The 23,413-nt window shown below is 47.0% G+C and overlaps 1 protein-coding gene across 3 annotated transcripts in view; it reads right to left on the bottom strand.

The window, feature by feature from the left end:
* abca3b (ATP binding cassette subfamily A member 3b) overlaps positions 1-23,413 on the bottom strand; it is a 60,372-nt gene that overhangs the window by 16,892 nt on the left and 20,067 nt on the right. For all 3 annotated transcript variants that reach the window (XM_088612429.1, XM_088612431.1, XM_088612430.1), the window contains exons 6-18: positions 22,674-22,924; positions 21,100-21,216; positions 20,223-20,343; positions 15,701-15,874; positions 15,037-15,218; positions 11,385-11,531; positions 10,801-10,930; positions 10,470-10,624; positions 9,702-9,857; positions 7,862-8,072; positions 6,843-6,993; positions 2,959-3,057; positions 719-917 (exon numbers count right to left, since the gene is read on the bottom strand). In XM_088612429.1, coding sequence (XP_088468555.1) covers positions 719-917; positions 2,959-3,057; positions 6,843-6,993; positions 7,862-8,072; positions 9,702-9,857; positions 10,470-10,624; positions 10,801-10,930; positions 11,385-11,531; positions 15,037-15,218; positions 15,701-15,874; positions 20,223-20,343; positions 21,100-21,216; positions 22,674-22,924 — 2,093 coding nt within the window. The remainder of the gene's footprint in view (positions 1-718; positions 918-2,958; positions 3,058-6,842; positions 6,994-7,861; positions 8,073-9,701; positions 9,858-10,469; positions 10,625-10,800; positions 10,931-11,384; positions 11,532-15,036; positions 15,219-15,700; positions 15,875-20,222; positions 20,344-21,099; positions 21,217-22,673; positions 22,925-23,413) is intronic.

The following is a 23,413-nucleotide window of genomic DNA, read 5'->3' as shown; positions in this document are numbered from 1 at the left end:
CGACCCTTTGGAATGGAATTCCTGCTTTTCTTTCTCACCCTTTCGCTCTCGTGCACTTCGCTTCTGCTGGTGAAAACTGGCGACGAACATTCCAACCTATCGCTGCCCGCCAGGCAATGAGGGGATTCTGAGAGACCTCCATTTGCGGTTTTACTCTAATTTTTACTAAAACTGTAACTCCGAGCAAATCGGAGCCACCAGAAACTCTCAATTTCATGACAAAGTAGTGTGGAAAGCTACATTCCTGGCGGCGTACGTGTAGAGCTATACTCTCTCCCTGTTGCACAAGCAAATTTCCCCCAGTCGCACGCGCAGCTCTGCTCCCTAGAAGGCGGGATGATACAAGACTGGGATCTCTGGCCCGACAGGATCCTACACTGTCCAGCTTTCAGAGGGGCTGGCAGCACTCCTCTAACTGTCTCAGAGTATGAGCCCCGTCACTCCGCTGCACAACCCCTCCCTGTAAATGAGCCATTTCCATTATTTTACAGGCCTTCTACCCTCGTCCCAGCACAGGACTCCCCTTGTACAGCGGCTTATTCCAATCAGGGTTTTAAGGGCTGCAGACTCTTAAAATTACAACCCAGCAGAATTGGCTCATCTCCCTCTCCGGTGGCGTGGATTCACTTCGAAGACGGGCACTGCCGCCCAGCAGGTGGCGCTCATTCCTCAGCGCCCCCCCCCCCATGCAGTGGTTCAGCCCCCAGCGCTCCCGCACCCCCGTGTTGAGCTTGATGTTGGAGCCGTCCTCGGAGATGAGCGTCCCGCTGTCCGTGAAGTCGGTGACGTCCGTCATGCCGCTCATGCTGCTGGCATCGTCCATGCTCCAGTCGTGGGACCGGCGCTCGTGCTGGTACTGCAGCGCTGGCAGCTGGATGGCCTGGATGTCCAGGCTGGAGTCGACCAGCTTCCCCACCCTGCACGGCACACACACACACACACACGAAAAACACCTGGTTTACATCTACCAGGATCCTGGACCAGACTGTGGCCAAAAAGGCAGAGAAGCAATCATCCATCTATATATCATATCATAGCCATATCACCCTGCAACTCAAAACTGGCACCCCCCTGACACTCAGCAGGTGTGAGCCTGGCCAGTACCTGGATGGGAGACTCCTGGGAAAGCTAAGGTTGCTGCTGGAAGAGGTGCTTGTGGGGCCAGTAGGGGGCGCTCACCCTGCAGTCTATGTGGGTCCTAATGCCCCAGTATAGTGATGGGGACACTTTACTGTAAAAAAGGTGTCATCCTTCGGATGAGACATAGAACCAAAGTCCTGACTCTTTGTAGTCTTTAAAAATCCCAGGGCCTTTCCTCGAAAAGAGTAGTTACCCTGGCGTCCTGGCCGAATTTCCCCCTGGCCTTTACCAATCATGGCCTCCTTATAATCCCCATCTAGGAACTTTGTTCTCCTCTCCACTGATAGTTGGTTTGTGTTGAGAGTCCTGGTGCACTATGGTTACTGTCGCATCATCCAGGTGGGGGCTGCACACTGGTGGTGGTGGAGTCCCCATTACCTGTAAAGCGCTTTGAGAGGAGTGCCCAGAAAAGCACTTTTAAGTGTAAGAAATTCTTATCAGATGGGAGAGAAGTGACATTTTCACCTATCCAAAGGCACTTGGCCAACCACAGCAGCCACAGTGGCGTAGTGAGTTTACGCTGGTCTGTGAAAGCCCTCCAGATCTACAGCACATTACCAGCTAACGGAACAAACACATTGTTTGAACGAATATCGCTTGATCACACCTCTCCAAAAGCAAAGCAGCTCCAACCCCTACAGTCAGCCCCTTCCTAAACATTAACTGCACAGGTCTGTAATTGGTGGAGTGGTCAATCGATTCTTACACTGCTTCAGCTCTACGGCGCTGGGTGTGTCTCTCCAGTGCGCGTGGAAATTCGCAGGTGAATGCAAACGAATGGAGCTGCACTCCCAAGCTGCCACTCCAGAGCCACTGCAGTGTAGCGCTGATTGCTTTAAACTTCAGAAATGTCAAGGTCCACCGCTCAAGTCTCCCTCATTGTGAGCCACATGGCTCCGTCGTGAGCAGGTCGGTGCATTATCATCTGCGCTTTCTGCTTTCTCGCCGGGGCCCTGCACTGATTACTCAGATAAAACGGAGCCCACGTGCATTCGTCCTTTTACACAATCCTTTCCTCGCGTTTCTCTGGCCGCTAATGGCAGCCCCGAGAGGAATAAGAGGGCACTCGGGGAGCTATTAAAGAACTTCAACAAAAAGAGGAAAAAAAAAAGACAAACGAACAGAAAAAACCCACAAAGAGCTGAAGGCCGTTGGGCCCTCTTCGCCTCTGCGGCGTTTAGAGACCGCTGGGTTGCGGGACCCGCGGTGCTCAGCTCCATCACGGCTTGTGGAGAGGCAGTTACACACGAGCCTCTCCCTTCCTTCAACCCCCCCACACCCCCAGGGGACCCTGCGGAAGATCCTCCCTAACCTGTCGCAGGGCTCCGGCTCCTGCTTCTTCCCAGAGTTCGGAACGGTTTTCTCCCCTCCCTTCGGCGGCATCGCCAGTTACTTGCCAGGACTCCCCGTCCAGACCGAACGGACGAGAAGACCAGTTTCTACTCTTCCCCGCAGCCCTCGCTCTCGCAGGCGCCTGTCTAGCAGTGACTGGAGGAGGGGAGACGAGGCTTCCGAACGCGTCCTACCAGCTCGCAGAGCGCCACTACATCCCAGCGGTCACCACCGGCTCCTGAGCAAACCGGGCTCGAGCCCTGCGAGACCGCACCACCTCGATCTCAATCACCACAAAGCTGCACTACGGTTTCATTTAGAGCTCACCAAAAAGAAAAGGGAAAGGGATTACCCTGCAAAATATGACTTTTGGGTCCCAACAGTCCGCATTCTGTTGCTTGAACCCAAAAGCTTCATTGGCATTAATCATCACCTGCTAATCCTCTCTAAAAGAACTGGCGCTGGCTGATGCGCTGGGTCCAGTACCTGAGGAAAACCTCTTCCATCGTCGTGACTGAGGCCCCATAGCTGGCGATGCCCAGGCCCTCTCTGTTCAGCTCCAGCTCCGCAAACAGCAGCTCAAACCTGCAGGAAGGCAAAAGGAGAACATGGACACGGGGAAACGTGCGCGGCCCGGCCCCAGGGGAAAGGACGTGGATGTGCAAACGAACTGCAGACTGGGAGCACGTTCCAGAAACAAGTGGATGCTTCCGGCAGTTGATTCCTGCAGTTGAACTGCCGTATGATTCCTGTCCAATCGGGACAGGAGGAACACTCTACACAAAGGGTGGTGGGAGTGTGGAACAGGCTGCCCAGCCATGTGGTTGAAGCCGATACCCTGGGATCTTTTAAGAAACAGCTGGATGCACAAACAGGCACAATGTGCAAAATGGCCTCCTCTGATTTGTAACCATCGTTCTAACGTTTTCCCACAACTCTCTGCTAACTAGAAGGGATCCAAATTTTCAGACTCCACCACTGTAGGACAGGCAGATACGGCTCCCTGCTGCCCATGTTGCACATACTGTACCTGAACAGCCAAGTCTATAGACGAGACCCAATCTCCTCCTGGTTTTCCTTACAGCCTGGCTAAATTACCTAATCAAAGCCTTAACAGACCTAGCAAGTTGCTTGAATGGAATATTTGCAAGCCTTTCTTTTACTCCGTAGCGTGAGATTTCGTTTTACCTATGAAATGCAAACATAGGGCCTCCTCCATGTTTAGAAAACATGTCAACACAGGTCAGAGGAATCCTGCGATGAAACCGATTAGGGGTTCAGCTCTTAAACCGAGAAAGCTGGGCTGGAACAAAAACCAGCCGGTGTGTGAGCCTTCGGGAGCAGGACTGGAAAGAGCTGCTATCGATAAAGCTTTTGGGCTCAGCTTTTAAAATGAAGACATAGAAAATAAACATAGCCTCACATGTTCATTGCTTTTGGACATTAGCACTGAACTAACCTAGTTTTCCAAACGTTTTCGAGTATCACAAATGAAATGGCGGCACACTGTCTACTTGCAGCCTGCATTGGAGACCTCTGCCACGGGCAGATGTAGCAGCTACAGTCTGTAGAGTTTTCTTCGCCTGGCTCAGGACTTTCTTAATCTTCCAGTGCCCGTTATGGAATATTAAAACAATGCTCTGATGTTCCACTTTTCAAGGCCAACCAAAAAGAAAAAGAAAGAGTCTTTGAAAACGTGGAACTCTGCAATCAATATCGTTGAAAAGGCAAGTAGCGGGACTCCAACAATTCTGCCCGCCACTAAAGCCAAGCGACAGAGTTATTTTCAGCGAAAGGCTAAAGTCTGTCTCTCTAACTCACTCACTGTTTGGGGGTTTGGGGCGGGGGGGTCACAGTGTTCTCTTTTGGGGTTATCCTTTAAACCGTGCTGGAAAAGAGCCGAAAAAAATACAGGAAACGTTTTGGCTTCACTGATTCCTCAGTTATTGCTGAGTTACCAGTTCAGGGGTGTAGGTAATAATTATCCGCCAGGGCACTCGCAGTGTCTTTTCAAAGCGTTATTGCTAGAGCGGTAATTGGTCACACGCGAGGACGACACAGCGCCACTGTAGCATGAAACACATTAAGGGTGATGAACCCTTTAACTGCATGAGAAAAGCTCTGACAATCAGCCATGGACATAGAGCTGTACTACAAGGATGCAGTGGTACTGTAGCTCGCGTAGTGAGGCCCCTGCCCCTTGTGGGTTCAAATTCAGATTGTGATGCGGCAACACAAGTCAAGGGGCGAGATACCAAATACAAATTAACTGAATCCCCCATACACTTCAGTTGCCAGAGGTATTTATTTTCTTTCTCATTTTAATAATTGTACACCCAACAGAAATGAAAAGGTATAAAAAAAAAAACATCATTCTATTTATCATACAGGTGCCAATTCCACTTTACCTTACTTATTCAAACAGGCGTTTGCTTTGCTGGCTGCGGTAAATTGGGGATAGTGGGCGTGCTTCAGTTTCTTTAAAGAAAATCGCCAGTTTAAAAATAACACTATTGATTTCCGAGGGGGCGAAAGCAGAGGAAGAGCTCTGTGCGGTAAGGTTAGGCCTTGGTCAAGTCAGAGGAGCAATTATATACATCCAATTGATGAGTACCAAATGTTTTCTCGTCCAGGAATTGTGTTCTGTTAAATTAAAGTATGTTAAATAAGAAAGGTACTGGGAGCAGTCTAGAGAGGAGATGCATAGCTTAAAGTTTTCTAAAGTGATTAAAATCCTTGAAAAGCTTTTCTGAAAAACCACATAAGCGCTTCTCCAGGCTCTGCATTTTTTACGCATTTTACCGTGTATAGGGCTTGAAAGAATCGAGCTTTTATGTTTTTCCTTTCCTGAATTTTGAACAATAAATGTTTGTACTGCAATTGAAATTGTGTAATTGTGACAAATAAAAGAATATTGTACTTCCTTTTTAAATGACTATATACGCAGCTAAGTGCTTGAAAAGAAGGCAGACCAAAAAGGGGGATTATACACTTTATGAAGCATTAAGCTGCTTTACATCCACTTACACTAATTTTTGATTTCTTGTAAATACAAACCACAGTTGCATAGGGCTATCTAAATTATGGAACTGGAGATATCTGAAGTAAACATTCTCTATATCCATCGTGTGAAGTGATCAACCTGCCAGTATATGATACACAGGAGAGCATAGTAAATCACGACACAGAGGGCAGCAGGGAAGAGAGCAGACTGAGTGGGTATAAATATAAGACTGAGACTGAGACCGGGGGTTTTCGCGAGAAAAGAATCTGAAAATAAGAGGAGTCTGTGCTGTCGCTGCATCGGTAAAACCAAGAAGCTGTTCATTAACGTGAAATAAGATCTGAAATGATTTCCTGGGGTCTGGAAGCCCAATGCCAACGTGAAATCGAGCTCGTATGTGACCCCAAAGACATTATTTGAAGGTTACTACCGCCTACTAAAGTGTCACTTTCCGAGTTGTTTTTTTCCCATTCTTTTCGTTATCCGGGGAATGATTAACAAACAGCTACAGATCGGGCCAGGAGTGCTTCCCAGAGATGGGAACAGAATGAATCATGTTTACGGAAAGCGGGAGCAACGTCTTGGCAGTCCAGAATTAAATCCAGGGAACAGTGCAAGTCAGTCAGACTGCTGCACCTCAGTAGTGATCCTGCCTAGCTGCACATCTTGGCATTACTCTTTACAAATGGATCAAAACTGCATTTTAAGCAGCCATATCACCCTGTAACGCACAACTGGCAGCAGCAGGTGTGAGCCTACCCAGTATCTGGATGGGAGATCTCCTGGGAAAGCTAAGGTTGCTGCTGGAAGAGGTGTTAGTGGGGCCAGTAGGGGGTGCTCACCCTGTGGTCCATGTGGGTCCTAATGCCCCAGGATAGTGACGGGGACACTATACTGTAAAAAGGCGCCGTCCGTCAGATGAGACGTAAAACCGAGGTCCTGACTCTCTGTGGTCATTAAAAATCCCAGGGCGTTTCTCGAAAAGAGTAGGGGTGTAACCCCGATGCCCTGGCCAAATTTCCCATTGGCCCTTACCAATCATGGCCTCCTCATAATCCCTATCTATCAATTGGCTTCATCATTCTGTTCTCCTCCCCACTAATAGCTGATGTGTGGGGAGTGTACTGGCGCACTATGGCTGCCGTCGCATCATCCAGGTGGGGTTGTACATTGGTGGTGGTGGAGGGGAGCCCCATTACCTGTAAAGTGCTTTATAAGTGTAAGCAATTATTATTATTATTATTATTATTATTATTATTGTTATTGTTATAACACATTAAATATGTGGTAACAGCTGCATAACGTGCAGCATTTCCTTATTTGTCCTCAGGGTGGCGGTATTTTATTCAGTATTATCGATACCTACCGGCTGGTGCTTTCCTTAGGCAGGATATAGGACAGCTCGGCTCCTGCACTGCTTTCCAAGGTGGCGTTGGGCACGTACATCTTCACCAGCCGCGTGATCTCCGACACGTTGCACAGGGAGTCCTTCACTATCACCATGTGGTAGCCCGCGCCTGCAATCACAGGGACACCACAGTCACGGGGGGCGCACTGCTCGCTGCACCGGGGAGATCTCGTCCCATCTTTGCATCATCACGCCTGCCTTCAGCACGGAGACACTCTCCCAAACTCCCACTGCATGCATCCGCTTAAAGCCTTAACTGCTTTGCAATACTGTGTTGTGTGGCCTAGCTGGAAGAGTCAAGAGCAGTCCAGAGGAGGTCATTCATGGGCTGAACGGAACAAACTACACTGACAGGCAGAATGAACTGAACCTGTTTAAGCTTTCAACAGAAGGGACACCAGCATTCGAAATCCTCGGAGCCAACCCAGCAGAACGCTGTAAGAATGAACAATGAAACACAGACCAGAGGGCACGAGGGGAAACTACGCAGAAACTGCGCACTTAAATCCCAGAACAGGAGGCACTCCTTTACCCAGAGGGTTGTAGGAGTAGGGAACAACCTACCCAGTCGTGTTGGTGAAGACGAGATGCTGCCTTCTGCCAGGAAACAGCCGGTTGAGCTCCTTGGATCGATTAACTACTAAACTACCAAACTGGCTGGATGGTCTGTGACCTTTCTTATGCTCTTACAACTGTGTGCTCCAGGAGTCTATAAAACCCAACCACCCTTTATTCCCATGTAATTGTTTTATGAGGCGGTGAAGGCAGATTAAGAGCTCTGTGCGGTAAGGTATGGACTGGGTCAATTCAGAGGAGCAATTATATACACCCAATTGATGAGTACCGAATTCCCTGCTACAGATTGGTTACGTTTTCTCTTCCAGAAATCTCTCCCTGCAAACTCTGGAAAAAGCACAGCCGTGGGGCGCAGTGGATGCCCCAGACGGTGCGGGGAAAAGGAGGTGCTGGGCTCTTACCGTACTTGTTCTTGAGGAACAGGGGCGACCCGCAGCACTGCAGCTCCCCCTGTGCCATGATGGCGATGCGGTCGCCCAGCAGGTCGGCCTCGTCCATGAAGTGTGTGGTCAGCAGGATGGTGCGGCCCTGCTTCTGGCTCTGCAGCAGGTCCCAGGTGGCGCGGCGGGCGGAGGGGTCCATGCCCGACGTGGGCTCATCCAGCATCACCACCTGGCACGGGCGGCAGGAGGAGGAGGCACACCGCTAAAACCCCCAGCCGCTGGCCGGCTGCAAACGACATCCTGCAGCCTCGCTGCGGCGTTCTGGTTGCTACACATGTCCGCCTTTTGACCCAGTGGTCCCGTACTATGAAGCCGAGGTTTTTCAATTTGTTTCGGGCAGGTGGGTCAAAGGTTTGGTATAATGAGCGTCTAGAAATGGGCTTTCAAAACTATTCACATCCCCGTGCAACAGTAACAAAGAGTATTTGACACAGGAGACCAGCTGACCTACAATCGAAGGTAACGATGGACTAACGTCAAGCAAGGAGCTTCTGGGGAGCTAGCTGCAGTTTTTAAGTTGCATGACTCTGATGAACAAGTGAAGGTTTATTCCATGCTGAAAAGAGAAGAAAAGAAACACAAAAAGTTTCGGCTGTGGAGTCTTCTTCAGGTGACTTCAGGTGGAAATCGACCCCCGAAGAAGGCTCCACAGCTGAAATGTTGCGGTCTTTTTCTTCTCTTTTTAGCAGGGAATAAACCTATTACTTGTTCCTTTGCAGCCTACGCATGCTGACGCAGCTCCCCACTGCAAAGTCATTCGTGAACAAAGCGCATCTTTCGTCACCTGGTGGGGCAGCAGCCATTTCCTGCTGTTATTTAAATGACTCTGAGGACGTGGGAATCCTAAACCAGCACTCGCAGATTCAAAAGAGAACACTCACGAGTGATTGATCATGAGCATTCAAAAGACCGCCTAAAAATTTCACATATCCTTCAGGCTGCACTCAGTAAGGGCATAAATTCAAAACAGAGTCACGCAGGATGCATGGAAGGGTCTGAAATGTGTTGCGACACCAATAATCCCAGTGCAGTTAAAACAGCAGGGAAAAACAGGGAGCTCTGCACTGCACCTCAAAGTCAGGCTGGGTTCTAAGTCTTGAGGTTGAACTTGACATAACTGTTCTTGCAGACATCCCAGATTAATATGATCATATCTACGAAGGCTTTAAAAGGTAAAAATGCTCAATGCTCACTTAAAACTTTTTTTTTTAGATCATAACCATAAGATAATTGACGCAATACAGAGTTGGAGAAACAGCCTGCGTTTGGGAGAGTGGGTCAGGGTTCCAGTCAATATCTCAGCGCATAAAGGTGACAAGTTGGATCCTTCTCCCAGGTGACCTGCAGCAGCTGATGAATTAGACAGACTCCTGTGACTTGGAGGTCAATGAAAGACCTCATGGTTCTCATTCAGCAAACAGCCTTAACAGAGGAGTTCTACCCCCTTCACCGTTACTGCAGTGACCGTTGCTAGTGTGGGATTGTGGGAGCTGAACTGAACCCTCTGGCCCTTAGGGTGTCCAACACAATTCCTGGAGTCTGCAGTCTTCTGGTTTGACATCCCCCTGAGCTCTGTATGGCTGGTCTATTTTATTAAAGCATCAAGTTAATACGTATAACCAGGCTGACAGGTTTTGTACAGGTAACTGTAGATTTTTTAAGCCATCAAAAGACCTTGAGAAAAATCCCTTTTATCACTCACTGAGAAAATGAGTGAAAGTGCTGAACGGGCTACTCAGGTGGGGCGAATCTCCAGAAGCCAGCAGGCACCAGAGAGACTCCTGCCCCAGAGGCTCACCTTGGAGTCCCCAATGAGGGCAATCCCGATGGACAGCTTGCGTTTCATCCCCCCCGACAGAGTCCTGGAGTGGGCGCGGCGCTTGTCCTCCAGGTTCAGGATGCGCAGGATGCGGTCGACCTCCTCGGGGGTCTTCTCCTGGGGATACCCTTTCAGCTGGGGGGGGGGGGGGGGATGATAAATGGCCGTATTGAGAAACAGGGGGGCCCGGCCATTTCAAGAAATAGCCAAAATCGCTTTATATTCCTGAGCACTTTGGAAGAAACAATCATAAATGGGACTGTAAATCATAAAGTTATATTTGGCCAGCAGCCATATCACCCTGCAACTCCCAGCTGGCACCTGACTCTCTGTGGTCATTAAAAAATCCCAGGGCATTTCTCAAAAAGAGTAGGGCTGTTACCCCGGCATCCTGGCCAAATTTCCCATTGGTCTTTTCCAATCATGGCCTCCTAATCATTCCCATATCTGAACTGGCTTAATCACTGTGCTCCTCCCCGCTGATAGCTGGTGTGTGGGGAGCATACTATGGCTACCATTACATCATCCAGATGGGGGCTGCACATTGGTGGCAGTGGAAGGGAGACCCCATTCCCTGTAAAGCGCTTTGAGTGGAGTGTCCACTCCTTTCATTATAAATGAAAAAAAAATCACAAATCCTTTCCTCTTCTTGTACCCGCTGACTGGAGCTGTGGTACTTCAGCCCGGAGAGCAGGACTGTTGCACTGCCGCACACTGAGACAGGATGTACCTGCCTTCCCCACGTACCTGCGCGTAGAAGCTCAGGTGCTCCTCCACGGTGAGGTTGTCGAAGAGGACGTCGTGCTGCGGGCAGAGCCCCAGGCTGCGGCGGATCAGGGCCATGTCCTGGGAGATGTCGTAGCCACTGATGTAGGCCCGGCCGCTGGACGGGGGGAAGAGCCCTGCGGGACAGAGACAAGGCCCCGTCACCCTCTTGCTTGAACCGTGCTGCGACTCTCTGCGCTGTGATCTCTACAAAGACCTTCCGGCATCATTGGAATGTCTTTCCGCCGGGTTGTTCAAACAAGCACAGAATCCCTCGAACGGTGTGTCTCTGATGAAAAGAGTCTCCTCTCACCGGTCAGCATGGACAGCGTGGTGGTCTTCCCAGCTCCATTGTGTCCAAGGAGGACCGTGATCTGCCCTTCGTACATGTTAACGGTCAGGTCTCTCACTGCCTCACGGGTCTTACTGCCAACCTTGAAAACCTGCAGCGAAGAAATAACGCCACTGCAGAAGCAATTCGGGATGAGGTTGCTAATACTTTACCGATTACTTGCGCAGAGGAGGAATGCTGCAATACCTACTACCGGCGCTGCTTTTTTTCCCCTCGATATATACTTTCCCAAAATGCACTGCACATCTGCACAAAATGCTGCAACACGGCAGCCAAATACCTTCCTGGCTTTCCTGTGCCCGGAATACGATAAAACACAAAATCTTGTCTTTGCAGCAAGCAAGTCGAGAAACACTTCATGAATCTCTGTCAAACGACAGCTTAAAAACTGCACTTTGGCTGACACAGGCTGCGGTCTTCGCCTCGCACTCCGTGTCAGATTCATGAGAGGCATCCCAAGTCCCAGCTGAGGGGAAACGTCAAAATAAACAAAGTAGATCGATTGACCTGAGGATTGTCAAAAGCCAGCCAGCAGTGGTACCCACCTTGGCGAGGTGTTTGATCTTGATCCCCGACACCAGGCCTGCCGGCTCCTCCTCGATAAACTCGCCCTTCAGCGCCTTCTCTGCATCCTCCTCTTCCTCCTTCTCCTTCAGCAGGGCCAGACGGGGGGTGCCACCCCAGTAGGAAGGCTGGGAGAGAGCCACGGAGAAACACCGACACGCGCTCAGGATTTGATTTGACACCCACTACAGCTCCCCATCTCGATCTGGGGGACACCCGTGAAGAGGGTGTCCAGGAATCTGTTGCGAATGGCCCCCCGTTTCCACTTCAGCTCAGGACCAGCTGTCCCCTGGTCAGGAGTGTTAAACTGCATTATTCCCAGATCATTCCTATCCCTTTCAACAGCGATAGTGATGCCTAGTGCTAGATCCCTAACTCCCACCGAATAAGCCAACAGGATGGATGCAGGATCCTAATGAGTATAAAAATCTGTGCCCTGTCAATCTCAGAACATACGGAGGGAGATTGCAACAGCAATATATCAGCAAGCAGATACTACCGAAGGCAATTAAACTACATTTGTGAACAAACACATTATTAATACCAACATGCTGATTTGTTACACGTTTCTAAGGTTTGCTAAACCAAAGGATGCATCAGCAATGAATGTTTACAAGGCACGCAGACTTGGCCGGAGTTTAAAATGAAACAAAGTAAAAGCTAACAAAAAAAATGCATACAAAGCACTGGTTATTAAAGAACATGTCAGAATCTTTGGGAAGAGTATGTGTACAATGCCATTTTCATCCTGCGGCACAACATGGACACCTAGTGCTCCTTGTCACAAGCAGAATTAATGCAAACCACTGGCAGAAACATAAGACACCAGCACCTAGCATCTTTGCTAGCAGCCAACTGATCAAAGAATCTCTTCAAGCTGCCTCCTGGAGGATTCAAAGGAAACGTTTTTTCTACAATGCGTCTGAGCAGCTTGCTCCAGACACCCACAAATCTTTGTGTATAAATAGTCCATATGATTCAGGCCTAAATGCTTACAGCACTCCACCCATGTCCTCAGGAACTGATTTCGAGGAGGATCCTAAAGTAGCCCCTAGGGTTCATTTCATCTGTATCTTCAAAACTATAATAACAATGTTGAATATTTATTATTCCGCTTTCCACATAAGACACTTTAAGTCCTGTCTATTAAAACTGGCTTCTAAAAACAGAAAGGACTGAGACAGCACCTCCCACAGAATCAATGTTTTTTTTGCAATGATGTGATCGAAGCTGAAAATGATAATGGAACTGTGGTTTGGAAGGTAAAATTTGTATATTACTTAGAATTACAGTATATTCTGCATGTTGCAAGCAGATACAAGCAGCTGGATTTATTTAAGATCACTCATTTTAGATCAAAGAAATCAACCTCTCCATTTTTCTGTCATGTCTGTCAAGTATCTACAAGATACGTCTTGTATAATCTAAAGAAGAATAAGCAATGTAAACAACTGAATCCTAAACCTTTACCCTCTGGCATTCTGGCCAGGCCAGAAGGTAGCAGCTCCAGGAGCAGTTTAGCGACAAGACTCTCACCTCCCATTCATCGTGAAGAGAGCTCTACACTTCTGTCTCTAGGCAGAATGCAATTCTTCACAGCAATTTCTTCTGGTGTTAAAAAACATGAAGCATCTTTTATCATGTTAATTATAAATTAGAAATGCAAATGCCTTTAATAATTGTTAACCTCTAAGGTTGAGACTAGCAGTTTATTTAAAAGGAGATATTCTGCTACAATAAATCTGCTTTGGTATTATGGAAATGAATTTCGAGCGTGGGTGGGCGGTATAATTAATTTGCTTTTATCTTACCAGCATTTTGACAATTAAAGAGATGCAGTTCTGTACTTTAGCCAGAAGGGGGTACACCTAGCACAGCTATCTGTTGATCTTTGCTCACCAAAAGATTTGAAAAAAAAAATACATTGAAACAGTTTAGATTAAGATACGTACCTATACAAAAAGCCAGGAAAAAAACATTTAAAATTATAATATGATCAGCCTGCCTTCCTGGTGAATAATCACTGAAATGCTACAGAGATAATGGAATTATGCACACTCCCTAAAGCATACCACAATTACACAAAAGGGAAAAGGCCATGTGCAGTTCCCGAATTTTCCGGTTCTTTTTCCAACAGGTGTACCAAAACATGCGGTAGCGATGATTCTTGGACACTAGAGCTAGGCATGATGGCAGTCTCCCAGGATAACAGTGCTAAGACTGCCATTCCATTCTCAACATTAATAATGCAACTACTGAAAGAGAACTCATGGTGCCCTGCCAGGAAAACACGATATCCCCAAATCCATCACAATCCGAAACCTGTCTCTTAATACAAGAAAAAGAGTTATTATCTAAAAGAGCCTAGCTAAAAATATGATATATATATATATTTAATATGAACTGTTTTACAGTAAATGAGCTGTTCTTAGGCATGACTACACCTTTCATAATGAGTTTAATGCTCACACAACCCCCTGTGAGATCACAGTGCACGAAAAGTTAAGCAATTATTAAGAAACTATAGTAGCATTTTGTTTTAGGTCTTGTAAAAGCAACATTTTAGTCAAGAAAAAAAAAACCTGCTTACAGTGCCACTGTTTTAATCTCCAGGAGTCCGTTCATGAAAACAACCATCACTGCAAAGGAAGACCCAGAGCAAAGCCCATCACTCACTGGGCAAGTTCCCCAGTAACAGCACAACCTGCACAGTTCAAAAACCAGCCCAGAATAGTTGTTAGACCATTCACAGGACCTATACGAGAAAACCTGTTAAACCCGGATTGTACATCATCATTATACAATGATACATACAGTATGTCTTCTGTATTTTAATTTCCCTGAAGTGATAACCTCTTCCTAATTACAAACATGCACAATTCCTGCTATGGAAACCGTACCTTTTTTCAAGATTGCACTGATATGTGATTTAAAATAAAATTGTATTTTTCTATAGTTATTTTTTAACCAGGTCTGACCAACTCCAATTCTAGAGGATCTTCCTTCTGCTCAGACTGACCTGACTACCTGAACCCAAGCCCACCAAGAACATACAAGAGGTTCTAACCGAGATTTTGAATACATCATGTACCTGCGATGAGATGACCTGGCGGGGCTGCACTTTAATACAACCAGCTCATTAATTCCTTAATTGATCCTGCTCATCACCAATTGCCCGAGCAAGATCACCACCGATGTTCAAAAACCAAAAAGCGACTTAAAATGGCAGAGTTAATACCGCTCTTTTGTCTTTTACACACTGGGAAAAAAAAAAAACTTGTGGCACCACAGGCATAGTTTCAGTGCTTCCGAGATGTCAAAACAGTGGAGCATATTTTCACCAAGAGTACAGGCTTTGCATGACCACACACATCGTACGGATTAGAGAATGCCACAAAAACGGGATCACATTATTTCAACAGTCTACATTCAGCAGGGAATGAGGTTTTAAAACGTATCTATTTCCTTCAAGCATCAAAAAGCAGTGGTTTTGAAATTAAGAGTATTTTTTTAAACAAAATGTAAAAAACATCCTTTATATGTCAGCATGGGGAACTAAGCCAAAACCAAACATGCTCAGTTTTCAAGCCCCCCCCTCCCCCCCGATAGAAAGGCTGGGAAAGTTGCACCTACCAGGATGAAATAATACCAGGGAAGAGGGACCCCATACTCTCCAGGGAAAACAGCCTCCACATACCAGGCCACCAGCCCATACAGACAGGAGTCTAGGAGCAGCAGACCCATCACCTGGCCCAGGGAGAAGTTGTCATCCACAGTCACCGGCTGAAACAGGTTACTCCACTGGATCCCTGTGCCTGAGCACACACGCACACACAGGAAGAGCTCGCATCAGCATCCCGCACCATGAGAGCGCCCCCCCCCGCCCCCTCCCCCTGCCCAGTCCATCTTTAAAAGATCACCCTAAATCACTGGTGTGCACTGATTGGTAACATTACCCAAGTTAACCATCAATTAACTATCAAACCAGAACCCAGGCCATCGAACAGCAGTCTCCCAGCTCCTCAGCTCTGCCCAACCGCAACACAACAGGATACAAGCCCATCCTCTCTGCTCTCCTCCTGTTTCTGGTCTGGCTTTCTTTCCAGGAAAGCTCTCGTTCTACACACTGTATGTGAGAGCTTCCTTGGGCTGACAGACAAATTTGAAGTCTTAAGGTCTTCAGCTCTTACTCACTCACGGACTCTTGAGATCTGCCGCTTTTTAGCAGACAGGTCGTTCTCAAAACGGGCAGAGACTCTAATCCTAACCCCCCCCACCCGTCTCGCCACTCGCTGACCTTTGCCCTCGAACATTCCGATGAGCTGGGAGCCCATGGCCATGCCCACGTTGGAGATGAGGCAGGCGGCCACCTTCTGCGGGTGAGACAGGAGGTCGTAGCGTGGAGAGATGAAGACATACGGGATGTAGGACAGGAAGTAGATGAAGCCGCCCGCAGCCGCCGCCACATTGGCTAGGAAGAAAAAAAAAAGGTACAGGCTCAAGAGCTGTCGGACCCCACTGCACGTTGAAGAAACACCTTCCAGTTTCTCTTACTGACCGAGGCACGACATGTTTCCGAGGGAGATACTGGTAACTGGCTCAGAGACAACAACTTAGTTGGTTTTTTTTCAAAAGATGCACAGGAAGTGAAGGATTTTGAATGCAATCTAGTCTCATCAGAACTCAGGAGCTGAGCAAAGTTAGCACTGTTCAGTACAGACAAGACCTCTATGGAAATCCAGGTTGCTGCTGGTCAATCTAAAGCCCTACTACAGTGATCTGGGACACTGAACTGCAGAAGACAGTACCCTTTGGATCCTGATTACTTGGACCTGATCCCAATTCCCTGGGTTTGCACAATCTGGTTTCATTAAATGAAAGCGATATCAAGGAACAGAAGTGAAAACTAAGGAGAAGTGAAGTTCAGACTGAAGCCAAAAGGCACTGCTTTACACAAAGGGTTGTAGGAGACTGGAACACGGGGCTCATCCACATTGTTGAAGCCAATAACATGGGTTCTTTTAAAACTATGCTCGACATAATCCACAAAAAAAGGGTAAAGCTCTTACAGCCTGCCGGTGTAGGAGGCTAAGTGCTTTGCAAAAGGCTTTTCAGCCTTGGCTACCATGCTTCTAATGCAGTACCATTCAACAGCACATTGAAATTTAAATCAAAAGAATCGAATACATGAAAAGCGAAAAGAGCTGTAGTTTGATCTGGGCAACGCGTCTTTATTTAGCAGGGAAGCAAGTCACTGGTGATGATGTCTAATTCAGGGCATTGTGGAGCGCACAGAGCAACAAAGAAAATTCGTTTCACTCCATTACTCCGAGGGAGAAAGACGAGGATGAGAACATAGAGCTTTGCTTAATTACAGATTTAATTAGCTGGTTCTTGAAGAGCCAGTGTACAGTATGTGATGGCTCAGAAAAATCACTGTTTCACACAAAAGGGACAAGAATAAAGACCCAGACCTTATGAAATCTACCTGTTTGTTAGATATCAAAGGCCATTTTGTCAGTCAGCTTCCGACATTCTGTCCCCTCCCCAGTTTTTATCACTCTTTTTCTTTTCGGCAATAGCACATTTTCAATACAGCTTGGTTTTTTTTTTTGCCATGGAGATAAAAGATTTTCAAGACCTGCGGGCTTGAAAAAAAGCACACAAAAGAGTGTGAATCTTGCCTTTTCATTTTTCCCTTTGATATAATTTAATGTTCAGATCATGTTTCTTTTTTTTCCCCACACAATTACTGCTCTGAAACCACCGTCTCATGTCTGCCACACACGCAGAAAGTCCTCACTTTTAAGGTACAGCCGAGAGGAGAGAACAAGTAAACCCCACATTTCTATTTCAATGCACAAGTGCAAGGACTGGATCTATATTTTTTACTTGTCACATTTTTAGTATTCTATAAATCATGTCACTGTAGCAGATATAAGTAATGCTTTTTCTCCCAAACCCTGGACTGCTCTTCACACAGACATACTGTACATGGACTTTCACACAAGAAACAGTATCAATCCTAAGAGGCACTGCTGTTGTATGCTAGCAATGCACCTCAGGACAGGGCTAGCACCCACTGACAGGACAATGGCTGATGTAGCGCCCACCCGAGAACGCAAATCTGCACCGTGTAATTATGGGCCAACATAAGAAGTATAAGGTTATGAACTAAATTAGCAGATGCGGTGAAGTAATTAGTGAAATATCAGAGAGATGCATTAGGATCATAAAAAGGTAACAAACAGGAGGAAGCTATCTGGGCTGTGTAGCCCATTTGGTAGTAAGTAGTTTTATTAATTGGAGGATCTCATCTTGAATGATGCCGAAGCACATGTATCTTTATTATGGCTTGTGTTTTTATGTTTTTTACAAACATACAAAGATCCTCAGAAATAAAGTTGCCAGTCATCACAAAACAACAAGCATTATAAATATAAATGAGTATAGAGACTGCTATTTAACATCCTTTCCCAGTCTGACAGAGGGTATTGTGCTGGGGAGAAAGGAGGGTAACAAACTTCAAGAACATTCATATCAATATTATTATTAGGTAGTATAAATAATCTACATCACTCAAAGTACTTGGCTGGGCAGCTTGCTCCACACTCCCACCACCCTTTGGGTAAAGAAGGGTCTCCTGTTCCCTGTTTTGAATGCACTTCCAAGTAGTTTCCCTTGTGTCCTCTGGTTCATGTGTCATTATTGATTTTGAAGAAGTCCTCTGGGTCCCCTTGAGGATATTGAATGCTATTATTATCAGGTCTAGACTACCTCTTTAAATTTGTATAATTTATAGCAATGATTCTGGCTTAGTAAAAGCTTTAGTATCCAATATCCCTGATGAATTAGCAGAGTTGGATAACCAAATATGCCAGATAGTCAAGATTTAAGGTCATTATCACATAATCAATAACACTAACCAATAACATGTTCTGCACAACTACCATTTATGCAAGCTGGAGCACACTCTTATAGGGTAATTTGCACAAAGAACTGTTATCGTTATCATTGAAGTGCTGTAATAAAACCAAAATACACTATTACAATATTATTGAACACAGAACTGTTCTTTAACACTCAAGCTTCTGCCAGCAAAGAGCATTGCAAAAATTATGGCAATTTTAAAATGATAAAATGACAATGACAAAATCAGCAAAACAAAAATAACCATCACATAAATAATGGCCAATCGTCAGGGCCAAAAAGCCTTGTCTTCGAGCCAGTAACAATAAGGTTGTCACAGGGATCAGAAAGGCCAAGAGCATGCTTGAGTATTAAGTATTTTCCTGGGAGGGGTCAAAAGTTCATCCCAGAAGAAAAAGACATGATTAGCCCCACTCCCAGTGAAACTCATGGGAGGACAGGTGCTGGCGATTGAGACAGGCAAGCCTCCATTTCTGCAGTTTGACTTGAACCAGTTCAAAATTTCCACTATCCTCACATTAAAATGTAAAAAATGTACTTTTTTGTAGGGACTGAACATGAAAGACAGTGCTATATAGTGCTATAACGCTTTCCTGCTGATGTTCACAGGCTTGCTGGGGCTTTTTTAGGAGCCCAATTTAAGAATGCGCTGTGTAGGAAAACTGAATAGCTGCCATTATTCCCTCCTTAAAACCACAGGCAATACCACACCTGCGAAAGAGCTTGGCGATTGCACCTTGCCGCAGTAACAGTCCAATTTCAATCACTGCTCAATTGTGCCATTCCAAAGTTCACCGGGAACAAAATCGGCACGGGGCCTTGCGGCTAACTGTCTCCATTTTCTCTGAACAGCATCAGAAATGAGTCAAGAGCAACAGCAGAGAGCTTAAATTCAATAATGGCTCCACGGCTAAGGAAACTCCCCTGCTATGGCCCAGCCATTATCAGACTATTCAACTCGCATGTCAGAGATACAGTGACATGGCATGTGAGGTGGTGTCACAGGGGCCCACATGTGCGATGCACTAACTCTGGCTTCATCTAGTGCGGCAGGTGATGTGAAACGTGCTCCAAAGCCTGCGATTTACTCTGCTGACCCTATCCTTTGTGTTCTTACAGCTCCTGGAGAGACGGCACTACCCTTGCTGACCAAACAAAGACACCAGAACCATGCCGTTTGGCCCCTCTAGCCTGTTTAATAGTTCACAGCTACTTGATCCTAGGATCTCATCCAGCTGTTTCTCGGAAGAAGCCAGAGTACTGGCTTCAACCACCATAGCCGGGTAGCTTGTTCCACCCTTTGGGCAAAGACACCCTTGCTGTTCCCAGTTTGAAATGCACTTTCGTGTTGGAAGCCACTTTCTAGTGTATGGAGAAGAGTCTTCTGCATGGGCAACCACAGGCTGTCTGTGTGGGCAGAGGAGAAAGAGCTTGAAGTCAATTCAATTACACATCCCTCCCCGAAGAGCTTTTAACCGGATAAATGAGCAAACAGGTAGGTATGAACACGACAGAATAACAGGAGAGAGCAAAACTCCAACACTTCCAATTATGGGGCTGGAGGGCCTCACAGAAACAACCATCTGCAACAGCGCACACTTGCTAAAGCCATTATCATGTAAAATTGCTCATATGAAGGTTCTCCTTATTTGGCATAGAAAAATGAAATAATCCAAATGACATTCGTGTTTATGTATTAATGCTCAACAGAAGACGAAGAATATAGATCAGGTGGAATCGGCTTCTTTCAGCTCCGTCGGTCCAGAAAGCGCTGAACCGACATGTTCAAAAGGGTCTTCTTTTCCACAGTCAGAGCCATCCAATGCCCACCCCCCCCGCCCCGAATCCCCCCTCCCAGGGGGATCCCACCTGCGAGGGAGTTAACCCACCTCGTGAGAAGAAGGAGCTGATCATGAAGCTGAAGTTAATGGTGGACACGGCAAAGGTCAGCAGGAAGGCGAAGACCAGGGTGGGGTCGCTGTATGTCAACACTGCTCCATTGGGGCTCACCTGGAAGGTGACAGACACACACATGCACTGCAATCAGAGCAATGTCACACTGGGCCCCAGGAAAATAATAAGCTACACAGCCCATCGTCCTAGAGAATGCCAATCTAGGAGCAGAAGAATGAGCACGTTTTATAATGGTGCTTCCACCCCCATTGGTGTCATAACCATGATGCAAAAGAACCTGCTAGGCCAAATAATTGTGCTTGGTGAACCTGTCTGTCTGCTGTTGTGCTTTTCATTAACATTGCTTTGCAAACTTTTAATGATATACTCTAGATGTTGTTCCCAAATCACTCACAAGAAATAACTCCAGGGACCTCCCTCTGTCACGGCGAATGTTTATCTAAACTTTGTTTAACTTGGACTTCAGTTTATTTTCAGTACACCCAACTCCCTTAGCTGGAATGCTAAAAATGGCTTGAGTCTTTTTTTTTCTTAGTTTGTTTTGTGGGATTCAGGAGACAAGTGCCTGTTGTGAGAAAGTATATGAAGTAACAGTAATCAAAGTAAACAGTGGGGGGAAGCAGAGGCGTTTGGCATTTAAGACTTGCACGCACTGCTATTGACCAGGGAACGCACCGGCAAAGTGTCGCAGAGCTACGTTCCTTTACTGTACAGAAAAGAGACCCCTTCCTTCAGGGTATAAATCCAAGAACACCAATATGCGAAGGATTATAATTTCGAACGATGGCATAACGGCGATTTTGTCTCCCGAGAGCTAATGATGACAACGGTGGGAACCCGGCCTTCACTAACCTTCACGCAGAACAGCAGAGTGACGAAGAAGACGGACATGAGCAGGAAGAGGAAGAACATCAGGAACCAGGCGGACCAGTGGAGCCAGTTGCTGAGGCCCATCATCCGCATGTACTCCTGGAAGACAAGCGCACAGCAGCGTCACTGCAGACTGCTTCCCGGCACGAGACAGGCCTTCCAGACCTCCAGAAGATCTGTCAACCCCTCTCTGACCAGCCCACTGCTTCCTTCTGAAGAATCAACTCCTGACTTGCACTGGCCTGCTTTGATCGTGAGAATTGGGCAGGTTTAACTGATGAAAGTATGGACCTTTAGATACTGAAAGGTCCTCGTGTCACAGATCAGGCTGTAGATCTCTGCTCCTCGTCCGTTATGCTCAAACTTTAAGGATAACGTTATGACACTGCTGTAGGATTTTAATTTAAAAAACTTGTGTTGTGGTCTGAGGAAACAGACCACATTCATATTGAAGGAAATCAAGATTTAAAAAGGTACTTTTACTTTTTTGTTTCCTGCAGGAAAGGAAGTACATTTTTAGTTGCAAACAAGACTGTCTGACAAGCACATTCACTAAGATGTTATTTCAACCCAAACGCTGCAAAACAGGGGAGCCCAGAGCTTCTCTCACTCCGATGCCTTAGAAGCTAAACACTTAAATGATTCAGAACTGTGCACAGATACTAGTTGACTTGACTACATGTTGCAGGTGAGTGTGTACGCTCCTACTTGAGAAAAAAAAACGAACACAATTGCTTTCCTGTTGTTTGTTGCTTTTCCACAATACTGTTCTGGGGTGCAAATGTTGCAAACAGAGAAATGTCTGGCTTTACTTTCACACTGATACTGGCTCAGACAATACAGCAGGGGTGTTCAGCCCTGGTCCTGGAGGGCCTATAGCAATATCAGGAACTGATTCCAACCCAGCGCTTCATCCAGGTAAGTTTATCATCAACTTAACTGGAGCAATTCGTTTCCCTTCTTATAGGAGTGCCGGTGCTTTTCACAGACCTAGAACACCTGCAGACACACAGCTCCTCCAGGACCAGGACTGGACGGCCCTGTCATTTAGGTCAGAGCAGACCGCGATATAAAGAGAACAGATGGCATCACGGCCTGAGAGAGCCCGTTTCACATATAACTCTTGGGACCAGTGCCTAGGGCCGACAGAACATCAAGGGCCTATGAAGGAGGGAATCACTAGTGATTGATGAAAAACGAGCTTGTGATCGACTCTAGGGGCTCCAAATCAATAATCAGACGCTATCTAGCGGCTGTTCCAGAAAGTATGGAAGTGATGGTCACTCGACTCACTCCCTCAATCACGTGGTTAAGCATGAGAATAGATTAAAGTGCATCGTCTCGATTGATGTAATTCAATTGGCGTTTACCCCTCTCTTCGCGCATTTTGGAGCGATAGCACCTAGGGCCAACGAACAAAAATCTGCCCGTAGAACATCGCAATTGCGCACAGGGGACACAGGAAAGCAAAACGGAGAAGGTGAACACGGGGGCTGCATGAAAAAACCTCCACGTTGCACGGTCACCGGGCCGTAACCGGGCAGGGCTGCCGTTACCTTCAGCTTCCTCTCCTTCTCCTGCACCACGGCGCGCACGATGTTCAGGGCCGTGTAGGTGAAGCTGAGCACCAGCAGCAGGGGCAGCTGGTTCTGGATGGCCAGGATGAAGAGGTCGTTGATGTAGGGCGGGAAGGGGAAGCGCTCCAGCCAGACGTGGAGCCGGTCCAGCAGGGAGCCCGTGTCGTGGGCGCGGATGATGGCCCTGTCCACCGCGTGCTGGATGGCCAGGAATCCCTCGCGGTAGTAGCCTGCGGCGTAGAGCAGACGTCGAGATCACAACAGCTCCCGGCCGGCAGCAGTGTGACATTTTCATCTACTAGGCCTTGAAGTGCTCAGCCTACACCGGGCCTCAAATGAATCTTTGGACAGCGGGAGCCGCACTTAACTACTGATGAGAGACTGCTGTCCATGGGGCGAGGGCTTTTTCCACAATCAGGTACCATGAAATTATCCCTGACAGGATATTACTGGAAGTTCACTTGCATTCTCCCCTTTTTAAGCACAGCAATATCACAGATGGCCTGCCGGCTGCTATTCTTGAAGAGTTTCAGGTCTGGCGCAAGTGGACCTGCTTGGCTTTTGTTTCTTTTTGTAGCAGAGTAGCCCATCACAGGCCGGAACCCTGGAGGGAAACTGCCTTGCTCTGCCCTGAGCCAGGGCGGGGCAGAAGCCCGAAGGGAAATTCAGTTTTGCTCAGCTGCACGTGGAGGAAAAAAAGATTTTTAGGAATCAATTTT

Source organism: Lepisosteus platostomus, chromosome 19 (assembly GCF_059453375.1).
Source record: "Lepisosteus platostomus isolate fLepPlt1 chromosome 19, fLepPlt1.hap1, whole genome shotgun sequence".
Classification (NCBI taxonomy): domain Eukaryota; kingdom Metazoa; phylum Chordata; class Actinopteri; order Semionotiformes; family Lepisosteidae; genus Lepisosteus; species Lepisosteus platostomus.
Note: the sequence above shows the minus strand (reverse complement) of the source record. Positions and strands in the feature narration are given on the sequence as shown.